Raw genomic sequence first — 15854 nt, 5'->3', positions numbered from 1 at the left:
TTAATTCCACTAATTTATGTACCTACTTACGAAAACTAGGTTTCAGAAATTAGGTTAATACAATTTCAAATAATCAATGAAATACCTACACGAAACCCTTTCGTAAATAAACGATGCAAGCTCATGTTATTTAAACAAAAAGTATCCAAATTAGAAAGGACAAAAATGAAACATAAAAACCAATACCGGTATTTCGTCGGTTAGTAGGTATTTACAAAACCAACACTTTTCGTCAAACAGCCGCTACGCATAACGCATAAAATTTGCAGCAGTCAGTAGGGAGAATTCAAAGAAAACGCTTGCGTTTGCGTGGCTGTAGAAGGAATATAGATTTTCCCTACATATTTCCAACCATAAGTAAACGAGGTTTGCCATGTGAACATTTTCTAAATCCCGAATCAGAGTTTTTAAGTTTGAGTGTACATTTTTTCGAGCATGTTTTTTCACAAGAACTTTATCGTGATCGTGTTTTTGTGTATTTGGTCTTTAGGGTGTGGAGATGAGAATATTTTGGAACGGAATAGGGAAAATACTGCAAAGCAGCATCCTGAACTGTCAAAATTGTAAGTATTTTATAATACAATTATCCAGTATATTATGTAGATGATTTTTTAGCAAGAAATTCATATTAAAAGTCCGTACAAGCAGATGACCATAAATGTTACTAAATTATTTAAACCGTTTTTGCTTGTATATTTTTTTACTTGGATAACAAATTTAAGTATATTTTAATAGTATTTATATTAACATTCACGAATTTAAACATACCTAGACATATTTATTGTATCTAGGTATTAAAAGTAAAAAACATCGATATATTTATTATTTAATTTACATTTAAAATTACGAATTTCTTAGCACAATTTTTATAATGATTCTAAGGCCATCATCTTCTTCAGATGTCTATAGTTATAGACCAGACGGACGGATCAGTCTTAAAATATAAGTACGATATAAGGTCGCCCTGCACCGATCTGTTTAATGGATAAAAATGGTTTGATATGTATTTTAGTATGTTAAAAATTATAAAAAAGGGGTGCCCCATATAATTTTGTCCTGACTATAATTATCTAATTAGTAATAAAAAATGTTCATTCATTTGCGGCAAAATTTAAAAATTTTATACAACAGATACATTCTTAAACGCATTTCGATTTTATTCATACACTTTGATAAAAAAATTGATTATTTATCGTCGAGTTGATACAAATTTATTTCACGCGCATAACTGATATTCAAAATTGCCGGTCGCTTCAAGCGTTGTTTCTGAGAGAACGGTTCATTATAACAAAAAGCAATAAAAATTATTTTTGTTCAAAATTTATCTCAGCTACATTTTTTGTTTGAAAAATTTTTTCTACGACGTTCTTCTTCTTCTTTAGGTACCGTCTCCTCTAAGGAGGTTGGTATAGTCTAGGGCGGATCTGTTTTGAGATGGACGTTGAGAGGTGACTCTAATTTTTTTGCAGAAATTGCTTGAAAATAACTCATATAATAATAATTGAGTTATCCTCCCACACAAAAAGGTCCGGAACATTGTTTAAATAATCAAAATGTCAAAAAATGAAGGAAAAATTTGATTTTTTTTCTTCGTTTTTTGATTATAACTTTAAAAGTATTCACTTCCTAGAAAAGTTGCGTAATTAAATTTCCTACAATATAAAATTGGTTAAAAATTTATAAAATTGTTACCCTTGTTGCAAAATAGCAATAATTGCGAAAAATACATAAACAAACAAGTATGTATTCGCATTTTACCTTATAGTCCTGTCGCCAGTGGGGGTACAACGGCCTCCTTAATTCAGATGGACTTACCCAAGTTTTTTTATGTATTTTGACCCGTAGAACACGAATTTTTTGGGTAACAGTCGATACGGATGTCGATAAGATTGTTATAAACAAAGAACTTGAGGAATCACATAACAGCGATTTTTCGCAAAACAGAACATTGTTTTGTATTTTTTGGGTCATTCTAAGCAAAAAATGCTTTTACAAGTTTTTTCGTAGGATGTACAGTTTTCGACATAAACGCGGTTGAACTTTCAAAAAATCGTGCAATTTTTGAACCCGAATAACTTTTGATTGAAAAATAAAATAGCAATTCTGCTGACCGCATTTGAAAGTTCAAGTCAAATTCTATCGGTTTTGATTACTTTCATTGCTAAAAATTAATTTTTTTATTGTTAAACAAAGCTATAAACACATAGTGATTGAATGATGTTTTCAATGCATTTCCCATTTGAAATCGAACGAGTGGGCGCCATACAGACAATTTCTACGTAGATTACGTACATTAAAACGCATGCATTGGGCACGGGAAACACTATGTGTTTATGGCTTTGTTTAACAAATAAAAACTTAATTTTTAGCAATGCAAATAATCAAAACCGATAGAATTTTACTTGAACTTTCAAACGCAGTAAGCAGAATTGCTATTTTATTTTTTAATCAAAAGTTATTCGGGTTTAAAAAATTGCACTTTTTCGATTTTTTGAAAGTTCAACCGCGTTTATCTCTAAAACTATGCATCCTACGAAAAAACTTGTAAGACCATTTTTTGCTGATAATCACTCAAAAAATACAAAACAATGTTCTGTTTTGCGAGAAATCGCCGTTATGTAATTCCTCAAGTTCTTTGTTTATAACAATCTTATCGACATCCGGATCGACTGTTACCCAAGAAATTCGTGTTCTACGGGTCAAAATACATAAAAAAAAAACTTGGGTAAGTCCATCTGAATTAAGGAGGCCGTTGTACCCCCCGTGGCGACAGGACTATTAGGACCTTCATATTTTACCCAAAAAAACTTTATGATATGATAAAGCAATACTGTAAATTTAGTTAAGATCGGTTTAATAGATTTTGCAAAATAAATTTTGCAATCCAGCTTACGCAAAGAAAATTCATTTTTCAAAATGTTGCAGGACTGAAAATAAAGTAGATAGCAAGTTGAATTTTTTTACGTATAGAAGAATACTGTACCTTTCATTTGCAATTTGCAAAATTAATATCGGTTAACTGCTACGGCGGCGTCAGGATTTTTTTAAATAAACAATAATTTTTGGTGCTACGCGCAGGACAGCGGTGTTCGATTCACACAAGTTGATTTCCACCAAAATTACTTCCAATCTTTATCTAATATATTATTTTCTTACTCTATATTTTGTTATATGTTCATATTTTAATTCCATAAAAATCAAACTAAGTTGATTATTGTTTGTGAAAAATTGTTTAAACAATTGCATATGTTTAAAAATAATACACTTTTATTTGCTAAGTTAAAATATATGAACAAAGAAAGTTTTTGCTAAAAAAAGTGTTATTTCAAAGGACAGAGAATGTGTTTTTATTTTGCAATAAACAAATTTATTTATTTATTTCGAAATGTACTAAAAATTAAAATTTATCAATCATTATCAAAGGTCATTGGAATGCCCAATCAGAGCGAACGTATCCGTTGTCCTGCGCGTAGCACCAAAAATTAATGTTTATTTAAAAAAATTCCTGACGCCGTGGTAGTTAACCGATTGTAATTTTGTTAATTTGTAAAGTTAATTTGTTTAAATCTAAGGTTTACTTTAAAAAAACTTTTAATTCATAGCCAAATTTGATTTTTTTTATAAAAAATTAAGTAAATGTTTATTGTGTGGGGAAAAAATAAATATGCCATTTTAATTGCCTATTAATTTGTGTAATTTGTAAAATTCATATTAGAGTTTTCAAAAAGCGTATACAGGGTGAAATTTGTTCTAAGACCAAAACGAACTAATTTTCTAAAGCCGGACCTGATTTTTTTCTAGTTTTAATAAATCAGTTGATTGGGTGGTAACTTATAAATTAAATATTTGTTAAAAAAAATTAATTTTTGTAATAAAAGTTAATTTTTTAAATCTATGGTTCACTTCACCAAACTTTTAATCATAGTCAAATTTGATTAAAAAAAAAATAAGTAATCGTGTGGGAAAAAAATAAATATGCCGTTTTAGTTGCCTATTTGTCTTATTTTTAAAATTCTTATTAGAGTTTTCAAAAACCGTATACAGGGTGAAATTTGTTCTGAGACCAAAACGAACTAATTATTTAAAGCCGGACCTGATTTTTTTCTAGTTTTAATAAATCAGTTGATTGGGTGGTAACTTATAAATTAAATATTTGTTAAAAAAAATGTTTGTAATAAAAGTTAATTTTTTAAATCTATGGTTCACTTCACCAAACTTTTAATTCATAGTCAAATTTGATTTTTTTTATAAAAAATTAAGTCATCTTGTGGGGAAAAATAAATATGCCGTTTTAGTTGCCTACTTGTCTAATTTTTAAAATTCTTATTAGAGTTTTCAAAAACCGTATACAGGGTGAAATTTGTTCTGAGACCAAAACGAACTAATTATTTAAAGCCGGACCTGATTTTTTTCTAGTTTTAATAAATCAGTTGATTGGGTGGTAACTTATAAATTAAATATTTGTTAAAAAAAATGTTTGTAATAAAAGTTAATTTTTTAAATCTATGGTTCACTTCACCAAACTTTTAATTCATAGTCAAATTTGATTTTTTTTATAAAAAATTAAGTCATCTTGTGGGGAAAAATAAATATGCCGTTTTAGTTGCCTACTTGTCTAATTTTTAAAATTCTTATTAGAGTTTTCAAAAATCGTATACAGGGTGAAATTTTTTTCAAGACCAAAACTAACTAATTTTTAAAGCCGGACCTGATTTTTTTCTAGTTTGAATAAATCAGTTGATAAGGTGGTAATAGTGTAACGATTGACCAAAATAAGAGACACATCGATCTTACCGTTCAAAAATTATGACGCATACAAATTTCTATAAAAATTAACAACTCGCCCTGTATATTATTAAACAGTGGGAGCAGACACTTTTTAATGGTTATTTGTTATTCCCCGTAGATGCCTCCATACGAGGTAGAAATATGTACAATTCCTCATGACTCACCCTGTATATTGTTACGCGATTGACTCTACTATTTTATTTATTTATATCTTTAGGCACTAAGTTTAATTTAAATAAAGGAAGACTTACTTATATTATTTTATTTACATCACTTATTTTTAATGTTGTTCTGAAGCTATTTCCTTGTGGCATTTTTATAATTACGTATTTTTTATGGGAAATAAGCCACAATTTTACTATTATTTATTGACATTATGTATTTATTGACATTATGTATATAAGTTATTATGTATATTATTATATATTATGTATAAGTTATTGACATTATGTACTAATAATACCTATTTTCAACTAAATAATGAATTCTATAAACAAAATTTTGGTCTAGCAATGAGCTCTCCTTTATCTCCATTATTGGCTAATATATTTATGGAGGATTTCGAAACTAATATCATTTCTAAACAAAATTTAAAACCCACAGTATGGTGGAGATATGTAGATGATGTGTTTTCAATATGGCCTCATAGATCAGAATTGTTGGATACATTCCTGAATATTATAAACGATCAAGAAGAGACAATAAAATTTACAATGGAAAAGGAATACAATAACACTTTGCCTTTCCTCGATGTTTTAGTCTCAAAGAAGGATACTGGATATGAGACTCAAGTGTATAGAAAACCAACACACCCCAGCAGATATCTCAATTACAAATCAAATCACAACATCAACGTTAAAAAGGGAATCATTAAATCCTTATATGATAGAGCCAAAATTACTTGCTCTAACGAAAATTCATTTTTAGAAGAAAAACAATTGTTAACATCTGTTTTATTAAAAAATGATTATCCTTTATCGTTTATAAATAAGGAATTGACAAGATTAGATCGAATGGAACAGAACAACTTAGAACGGGATCCTACAACATTCACAAGAAATAATACGAGGAAAATAACAATACCATATATAAAAGGACTATCCGAGAAACTTAAAACGATAGGAAATAAATTCAACATTTCAACAACATTCAAAACAGCAAACACATTGAGATCTATTCTATCTAAAACTAAACCTAACAATGAACAAGAAAGAACAAAGAATTGCATTTATAGAATACCTTGTGAATGCGAACAATTTTATTTAGGTGAAACATCAAGACCATTAAACGTTAAAATAAGTGAACATCAGTCTTATATTAAAAACAGAGAATTTGATAGATCTCAGATATGTCAACACGCATGGGATAATGAACATAGAGTTCAGTGGAGAGATTCAAGTATAGTCCTGAAAGAATCAGATAGTAAAAAGAGAAAAATCAAAGAAGCGGCTCTAATTATGCTAAATGAAACCAATTGTGTCGCAAATTCCTCGGTAGAATGCAGTAGGATGTGGTTACCCATACTGAAAGAGGAAGTCAATAGAAAGAAAATACCACGATTAGTAAGTCAATAACATATCGAGTTAGTACAAATTTTATATTTTAGTATTACTTATTGTATATCTATGCAATATTAATATTATTTATAATTTAAACATATTAAAGTCAGAATTTGGTATTAGTTTTTTGAAGGTAGATTAAATGTAAGACCAAATACTTACGATGTCGGGATAGTATCACGAGGTTTTTTCCTGGTTTTCCCTCGTGATTTACTATGGAATCTCTAACGCGAGAATTTTACTGTCATCGTTGCATTTGGTTGTCTTTTTAAAGACAGATCACATGCTATGATTTTTTTGCGACGGATATTCTTGAGTTGGGATTGATTTCATGTAATCGAATGAACTATCTTTTAGTAAAGTCGTCCCAGGAACGCAACTCATAAATATTGGCGATATCATTTTAAAGTCTTCTACTTTAAAATGTATAATATACGTCTGAATTGCCAATATAAATGAGTCAGATTAAATAAATTATTAGAAGAATTTTTTTACTTAGCAACAACATGTTTGGTTTATTTTAATAGTATTTTGTATTTTGACAACGAAACCCGATTTGGGCTTCGAAACGTTAATAAATTCATTTTTTAGTAAAATTGTGGCTTATTTCCCATAAAAAATACGTAATCACTTATTTATTTTAATAATTACAAATAACACCAACTAACACATCTAATTTATTTACAAACTCAAATTTATGATTTAATTAACTAAACATAATAATTACGATAACTAATAAATACATTTCACTAAATCCGATTCGAATACAATTATATCACGCGTCGCGGCTCGTTCATTGACTGACTGGCCTGTGCTCGAATTCCTGTTCTTAAATACTCTGACAGCGGTCGTCTCGAATCGCCGTGGAAGGTCTGGCCTTTACTCGTAACGCCGAGAAGATTCAAGAATAACTAGGCCGGGTTGTGAGGCGTCACAATATGTTGAGGTGTCAAAATTTCAGTTAATTTAATTTGAGAATTATTGTCGTAGGAATTTTCAACGCCTTTCGCATTTGTTTCGAGCCTCTGTCATATGTCGTATACTAAAATTATACACGGATTATACGACACATGACAGAGGCTCGAAACAGATGAGAAGCGTTGAAAAGTCCTATTACTTATTACTTTTGTGATCAGTATACCAGATATTAAAAAGGATAAATATATTAACGATATGTAATAAATGTCTAAAATATAGATACGGTACCACATGCCAAATGAATTATTAATCTGTTATTATCAGAAGTTAATTAAATAAATAAAATTTTATTGCCAAACAGAAGGTCTGCAATAAATACTACGAGAGTATTGGAAAAATGACGATAAAGAAATATTGTAAAAATCACAGTCCAATTTAATATACCTAGATACATAACGGATACTCCACTCCTTTACATTTTGCCAGTCTTCTCTTTCTTTAATTCTTTCTTTCTTCCCTTCCTTTTACCCTATGAGGGTGTCAGATTTTGGCTAGGTATTTTAATTTCCATTCATCTCTTCCATTCTTTTCTATTTCCTGCCATTATTTCCAATTCATCGAGTTTTTTTTTTATTTTCCCGCCTCTACTACTTGTTGTATCCATTTTTTTCTTGGTCTACCTCTGTTTATTTTGTAGTTCTTTTCCAAATTCTTTGCATATGATTTTGCTTTTGCTTTCTTGACTGTCTTTTTTATCAATCGTCTCTGCCTGTCATATTTTCCATTATCTTCTAAAGCCAGTGTTCTTCCATAGGTAAGATTTTTTTTCAGACGTCGCCTTTGCGATGCTTTTCATCCATGTTGTTGCTTTAATATAAACCAACAATTATTATTTATAGATATTTATTTTTAATGCTAATTTTTTGTTTCTTTTGTTTTAGAGTTAAAAATTGGGCAACAAAACTTGGAGGAGAATTATGGCACTTTGGCGACCTTGTAACTCGACAAAATAGAGTAAGAGACGTAAGTATAGAACATTTTTAACTAAAGTTCTCCAAAATTAAAAATATAATTGAGAATATAATATGAGGAGCAGACTTTCAAATCGCACTTTGTCCATTTTTTACATTTTTCAGCGAATGAGAAAAACTGACAGTCCATTATTAATAAAGTTAAAAGAAACACAAAAAATATGAAAAAATGTACTTTTTTATTACCAATTTGCCCTGTTTATAAGTAACAACAACATTAGTTTTTTCAAAACAAAAAATTTTTTATGGACAAAACGCTATTTGATTGTCTTTAAAGGACAAAATGTAGTTTGATTGTTCCTAAATGATAAAAAAATAGAAATATGAACAAAAGATGCATTTATGCGTGTTTGGAAAACAATATAGAAAATTAACAAAAGATCATATCACATGGAGGTCGTCCTCCAGAAGGCAGCAACATTCTTCTTCATCTTCACATTGATCGCAGGTCTGGTCTTTTTCAATTATATTTTCACGGTACTATCTTTCAAAATTGGATCTAACCACGTTAACTCTGGATCTAACGCCCATTTTTTGACAGATAAACTAACTAAAGATTGTGATAAGCTATCCAGTTTTTTTTTCTTAACAGCATGCTTCATGGGCAATTCCGGCAGTACTATGTTACTTTGATTGAAGTAAACTTAAAAGCATTTTAGAAAAGTAAATATTTCTGTACAAAACTCTGACAGAAAAATTAGAGCCTAGCTTGCGGACTTGTCCTTTCTTAAATCAGTCTTTTTTAGAAAGTCAGTAAACGTGGAACTTATTTCTACCACACCTCTTCCTGCTTCATGCTCAAGACATTTATAAAAAACTAATGGTTTTTGTTAAAATATCTGTCACAAAAAACAAACGAATCTCATTTGGTCCAAAACAGTGCTATTTTTTTGTCTCTCGGTAGTGGACTTTTTGCTTTGCGGCGTTTTGTTTGTCTACCTGATTTTTGAAGCCAAAAATATACGTGAAATAGTAAGTACGCTTAGAATGTCTAAAAGTATGTAACCTAATAAATGATGTTTCGACGAATACAACGCCACCCCTAAGTCATATTGTGAAAATATGGTCAAATAGTCCAGGAACCGAAGCTTTTCACCTCGCAATTTTTACAGAATGGATCGATTTGCTTGAAAATTTGAGAATAGGTAGTGGATAGTCCAAGAATCAAAATCTATATGATGCCGAAAGGCGCTTTTACTAGGGGGGTGGTTGCCACCCCATCTCGGGGGTGAAAATTTTTTATTATATTTTGACCACAAAAGTTGATAAACATATTCATTCTAAGCAAAAACTGTTCTATACATTTTTTTGATAAAATTAATACTTTTCTATTTATTCGCTATCCAAAGTGTTAGTTTTATATCGAAAAAATCAATGTTTTGCGATATATACTCATTTCCATCCATCCAATGGCACTACAGCCCAAATCGAGCCTTGGCCTCCTTCAATAAGCTTCTCCAATCATTTCGATTTACCGCTGTTCTTTTCCATGAACGCGTTCCCAGGAAGTTCCTGGCATCCTCATCGACTTCGTCTTCCCATCTCTTTTTAGGTCTTCCAACCGGTCTTCTTCCCTGCATTCTTGCATTCAGCAATTTTCTGGGGATTCTATTCTCATGCATGCGGACCACGTGCCCTGCCCACCGTAATCTCTGTAGTTTAGTGTGTTGTGCTAGAGTTGGTTCGCTATATTGCTCGTATATTTCTCTATTATACCTAATTCGCCAGTTGTTATTTTCCCTTATTGGGCCCAGTATCCTACGTAATACTTTTCTTTCAAACACATCTAATGCATTGGCAGATTTCTGTGTCACCACCCATGTTTCGCAGCCATAACTTACTATGGGCCTGATTATTGTTTTATATACCCGGAGTTTTGTTTTCCGGTGTACGTCTCGCGATTTGAATATGTGGCCCATCGCGAAATATGCTTTATTTGCCAGCACAAGCCTTCTATTTATTTCCGGTTCTTCTTCACTGCTTGCAACCAGATCCATTCCTAGGTACGTGAATATATTCACATGTTCTATATCGTCAATAAAGTGTTGTTGCGCCGGTCTATTTGATCTGGTTTGTATGAGTAGTTTTGTTTTATTTGTGTTTATTGCTAGCCCTACTGCTCCTGCACTCTGTTTCAACTCAACGTAGGTTTCTTCCGCTGCATTCATTGTTCTGCTCATTATGTTTATATCATCCGCGTATGCTGCTAATTTGGGTAGATTTGTTTGTAAGTATGTTATTTCCGCTTACCGTCAACCGTCTAATTACATATTCAAGAACAAGATTAAAAAGCGTTGGAGCCAGTCCGTCGCCTTGTTTCAGTCCTTGCGTTATCGTAAACGCATCAGTGATCTGTCCTTGAATACATACTTGTGCTTCTGTTTCTGTCATTGTCATTTGCACTAGTCGTATTAATTTTGATGGTATGCCAAATTCTTCCAATATATTAGGTAGAATTGTTCTATCTATTGAATCATAGGCTTGTTTAAAATCTACAAAGAGATTGTAAACGTCCATGTCATATTCCCATGCTTTGGCTAGTATTTGTTTAACTGTAAATAGTTGGTCAATGGTAGATCTATTTTGCCTAAACCCTGCTTGGTATTCCCCGATGATTTTTTCCGTGAGAGGTTGAAGTCTTCGATTAAGGATGTTTGTGAATATTTTGTATCCCGAACAAAGTAAAGAGATGTCTGAGATATACTCATTTACCATTCACTAAATTTTTGCCGTAGAAAAAAATTTTTCAAACCAAGCTCTTGGGAATTAAATAACCTACAATTTCATATTAAAACATTTATTCGTATATCTGATGCTAATATTTCTATTCTGAAGAAAATGATATTTTTTACCAAACTACTAAAAGTCGTTATTCGCTTCTAACGCCAGTTTTCTAAAAACTAATCATTCTAAGCCAGTGAAACTTCTAGAATCTATTAATAATACCTAAATAAAGAACAATGAATAAGGCCAATGACTATAAACACCGCTAACTTACATTATTATGCTTCCAATCGGATTTCTCCTTAAAAAAAATAATATATATATATTGATTTTTTAACTGCAACTTTTTTAAATGTGATCTTAGAAAGTTTAGTAAAAAAGAATTTTGTAGGTTTTTACAAGGTCTATAAGGTTATTAACATTAAATCCTTTTAAAATCCTCAGTCGCAAAAAGTGGTGACTTTGAAAGGGTTAGTAAAGGTGGTATTTGCATGTTATTACAAGTTTGAATCGTCAATAGCTCACTCAATTTTTGCCGTAGAAAAAATGTTTGCAAACCAAGTTCTTGGGAGTTAAATGAGCTACAATTTCATATTTAAACATTTTTTAGTATTTTTGATGCTAATGTTTCTATTCTGAAGAAAATGGAATTTTTTATCAAACTTCAAAAATTCCTTATTTGATTTTGACTCCATTTTTTTTAAATTAATCATTCTAATCCGGTCAAACTTCTAGAACCTATTAATAATACATAAATAAAGAAGACCAAATAAGGTCAATGACTAATTTTCATTAGGGTGGTGATTAGGGGTCTGCTTTCGATCACTCTTTCGCTGAAAAAAATAGGGACTGACATTATTTTCGTTGAAAACCACTTAATTTTTGAGCTAGAAACTTTTTTTTTATTTCTGGATATAGATATTTTTAAATACTTTAAATTAGTTTAAACAAGTGATCCTCAAAAAATGTCTAGTTTTCCCGTCTTTTGAATTTGAAACTACAATATTTAGCCTTTGACGAAGAAGAGCTAACATATAATAAAGTATAGCTCTATTTCTATTGGTCTGAAACAAAACTTAAAAGAACGGTTTTGTTGATTTTTTTAAAAGCTACATTTTTGTTAAGTAAAGTTGTTTTGATAAGCGAAAACTTTTTGAGTTATTACCAGAAAACTGATTCAAAACATTGATTTTTTCGATATAAAACTAACACGTTCGATAGCGAATAAATCGAAAACCCTTAATTTTATCAAAAAAATGTATAGAACATTTTTTGCTTAGAATGGATGTTTCTACCAACTTTTGCGGTCAAAATATAATAGAAAATTTCCACCCCCTATGTGGGGTGGCAACCACCCCCATGGTAAAAGCGCCTTTCGACATCATATAGATTTTGATCCTTGGACTATCCACTACTTATTTTCAAATTTTCAAGCAAATCGATCCATTCTGTAAAAATTGCGAGGTTTTGTCCTATATTAAGCTTCATTACTTGGACTAAAAGTGCGATTTGAAAGTCTGCTCCACATATAGAAGTGTAGTGGAACTGGGAGGGCCATGTGGTCTCAATACTGCACTCTGTAAGAGCTCTTAACATGGAACTATGCTGGACTGAGTCAAACGCTTTCTCAAAGTCTACGAATATTAATATCAATGGCTTGTTGTTGATGAGAGTATAATACATTATTAATATTTAAATTACCTAATTGTTGATCGTTTTTGTTTCTTCTGAATTAATTCATGTATTTTTTTCATTTTAGAGCTTCAAAGAAACAAATTTGGTAGTTGAAGATGGAGAAGCCTTACTTCAAACTATCCATGAAAATATTTCCCACATGATGAAACAGAAAGTTGATGCAGTAAGGAGAATAATGGATCAAGCAGAACAAATTGCTCAAGCTCAAAAAGAAACCGATATTGACTTCAATTTTCCATTTTTCAATGCCAAAAATTTGACCAACTCTCTGGATAATACTACTGAAGAAACTACAAAAGTAAGAAATTTAAAGACTGATGAATTAGCTTTTAACTTTTAACACACTTAGGTATGACTACTAAAGGACCAGTGGCGTAACAAACTCCGTCGGTGCCCCCCCGCAGAATTGGAAATGGGGCCCCTTTTAAAAAATTTTGAATGTGACATGTGTAACAAAGACCTATATATGTTACAGCCCAATAAATCAACGTAAAATATGGCGATACCGTGTAATTTTCAGTGTCACCACCGAAGTGGTCAACTCAAGACTTTTCGAGTTATTTATGAGTAAAAATGTTTATTGTTCAACAAAAAAAAACACGTTTTAGGCAACTTTTCGCAAATAGTTCAAAGGGTAAGAATTCGATCGAAAAGATTATTGTTAGCAAAAATGTATGTAGCTTATAAAAAAATGAAACAAAAATGAAGTCTATCGACTCAGTAAAAGAAAACTTGTAGCTCATGAAAAGTTTTTCTTATTCGTCAAATTCCAAATCAAATATTTCAACGTGAAATAACCAAAAAATGAAATACTGTTCGGGAAAACACATTAGAACTTTTTTAAAGTGTTTAAAAGAAGCTTTATTTTTTACAAAAGTTTTTAGCATCAAAACTAAGCCAGTTACGCTCAAAATACAGTTAATCCCATTTTTTGGCAAAGAATTTTGAAAATCTCCCCCCATTTAGCACCCCAAATGAAACTAATCATTATCGCCTTATAAATTAGATACCTAACTTTTTTACACGACCTGTAAGTTTCACCGGTTCAAAGTGCTTATTTTTAAAAGGATTCTAGTTGAAGGGCTTGAACGAGTCACTAATCACGAGTATATGCAAATTTTAAACAGCCATGTGTTAACCAATTTTTGTCTTACAGAAAAACAAAATAAAGCCAAAATATTTATAAAAGCAAGACCTACCTACATTTCTTTACTCTTTGAGATTTTTCGTAGAACTAATACTTAATACTAAATAAGCCACAATTTACCAAAAAAAAAAATGAATTTATTAACGTTTCGTTGTCAAAATACAAAATAATACTAAATAAAGAAAAATGTTGTTGCTTAGTAAAAAATTCTTCTAATAATTTATTTAATCTGACTCATTTATATCGGATTAAATAAATTATTAGAAGAATTTTTTACTAAGCAACAACATTTTTGTTTATTTAGTATTATTTTGTATTTTGACAACGACACCCGACTTGGGCGTCGAAACGTTAATAAAATTATTATTTTCAATTTAATTGTGGCTTATTTTCCATTTAAAATAGTTCATTATAAAAATGCCACAAGGAAATAGCTTCAGAACAACTTTTTAAGTTATTTTGAAAAAATGCATTTTTCCAAAATAAAAAAACTTTTAAATTTTTTCAAAAATAAGATCATATAAGCAATATATATTTAAAGTAAATGGTAAAGTGCTAATGATAAATTTTATTTGGGGTGCAAAATAGGGGCAGATTTTCACGATTTTTTTACCAAAAAAGGGGCCAACTTTATTTTGTGCGCAACTCGTCAGTTTTGGTGCTAGAAATTTTTATAAAAAATAAAAATAAAGTTTTTTTAAACATTTAAAAAAAGTTTTAGGAGTTTTTCCCGAAAATTGCTTCATTTTTTGGTTATTTCAGGTTGAAATATTCGATTTGGAATTGGACAAATAAGAATAATTTTTCATGAGTTTCAACTGTGCTTTTATGTCGATAGACTTCATGAATAATTACACCATTTTCTGTATCTTATAAGCTACATTTTTGCTACCAATATTTTTTCGATACCTAATATTTAATTCGATAAATACTTATTTTTGAGTTGTTTTCGAAAAGAGTCTGAAAACGTTGTTTTTTTTGAAAAATAAACATTTTCACTCGCAAATGACGTAAAAAGTATTAGCGTAGATAAAGAAACTCTATAGAAGAACAAAAGTTGCTTATAATTGGTCAATTTATATTTTCCGGACATTTTTACATAATATCAGATGACAAGATGGGCCCCTAAGCGATTGGCCCCCCGCAAGCTTCACGTTGCCTCTGTTACGCCCTTGTGAAGGACGGGGAGAAGCGTACTTCTGAAGTGTGTAAAATATATAAATCCTAGCTGAGCGCTTTCGGCTTATAAAGCCATCTTCATAGCTATGCTACAATAAAAAGGTCTCTAATGAATAATTGATCTTGGAATTTAAAAGGTTTATACTTACGTCAATAATTTCAAAATACCACTATGAAGAGAGAGGGATCCCATGTAAGATTTAAAAAACTTCTACTTCTTATGCAGTTTTTTATTGGTAGAAAAAAACTTTGACTTTTGGAAAAAACTGTCCAATGGTGTTTGTCGGTTTGTGATTGGAACATTAAAACATCAAATACGGGCACAAAGGACTCTCACAGAAAAAATTATGTAAACTGTAATGTAATTTTTTGTGTGAGAGTCTTTTGTGTCCGTATTTGATGTTTTTAATGTTCCAATCACAAACCGACAAACACCATTGGAGATTTTTTTCCAAAAGTCAGAAAAAGTTTTTTTCTATCAATAAAAAATTGAATAAGTTGAAGTTTTTTAAATCTTACATGGGATCCCTCTCTCTTCATAGTGGTATTTTGAAATTATTGAAGTAAGTTAAACCTTTTGAATTCTAAGATCAATTATTCATTAAAGACCTTTTTAGTGTAGCATATCTCTGAAGATGGCTTTATTAGCCGAAAGCGCTCAGCTAGGATTTATATATTTTACACGCTTCAAAAGAACGCTATTCTCCCTGTATTTCAGTACAAAAGTAAGTCTTGGTTTTCTATCTGAGATATCTGAGTTATTGGTATGTTTTGTAAGTTTTATAAGATAGTGAAACTTCTATACAAGGTGTC

At 30.6% G+C, this 15854-nt stretch overlaps 1 protein-coding gene across 4 annotated transcripts in view; it reads left to right on the top strand.

The window, feature by feature from the left end:
• Positions 1–225: 225 nt before the first annotated feature.
• The window catches only part of LOC114328457 (voltage-dependent calcium channel subunit alpha-2/delta-3), a 68877-nt gene continuing 53248 nt past the window's right edge, over positions 226–15854 (top strand). For 3 of the 4 annotated variants that reach the window (XM_028277316.2, XM_028277313.2, XM_028277315.2), the window contains exons 1-3: positions 226–563; positions 8207–8288; positions 12780–13013. In XM_028277316.2, the coding sequence (XP_028133117.1) occupies positions 436–563; positions 8207–8288; positions 12780–13013 (444 nt within the window). In that variant the 5' untranslated portion in view covers positions 226–435. The remainder of the gene's footprint in view (positions 564–8206; positions 8289–12779; positions 13014–15854) is intronic. The other variant, XM_028277314.2, reaches the window with a different exon arrangement.

The sequence above is a fragment of the Diabrotica virgifera genome, chromosome 7 (assembly GCF_917563875.1).
Source record: "Diabrotica virgifera virgifera chromosome 7, PGI_DIABVI_V3a".
Taxonomy (NCBI): Eukaryota; Metazoa; Arthropoda; class Insecta; order Coleoptera; family Chrysomelidae; genus Diabrotica; species Diabrotica virgifera.
The sequence above is the reverse complement of the archived record's forward strand: the minus strand, read 5'-3'. Positions and strand labels throughout refer to the sequence as shown.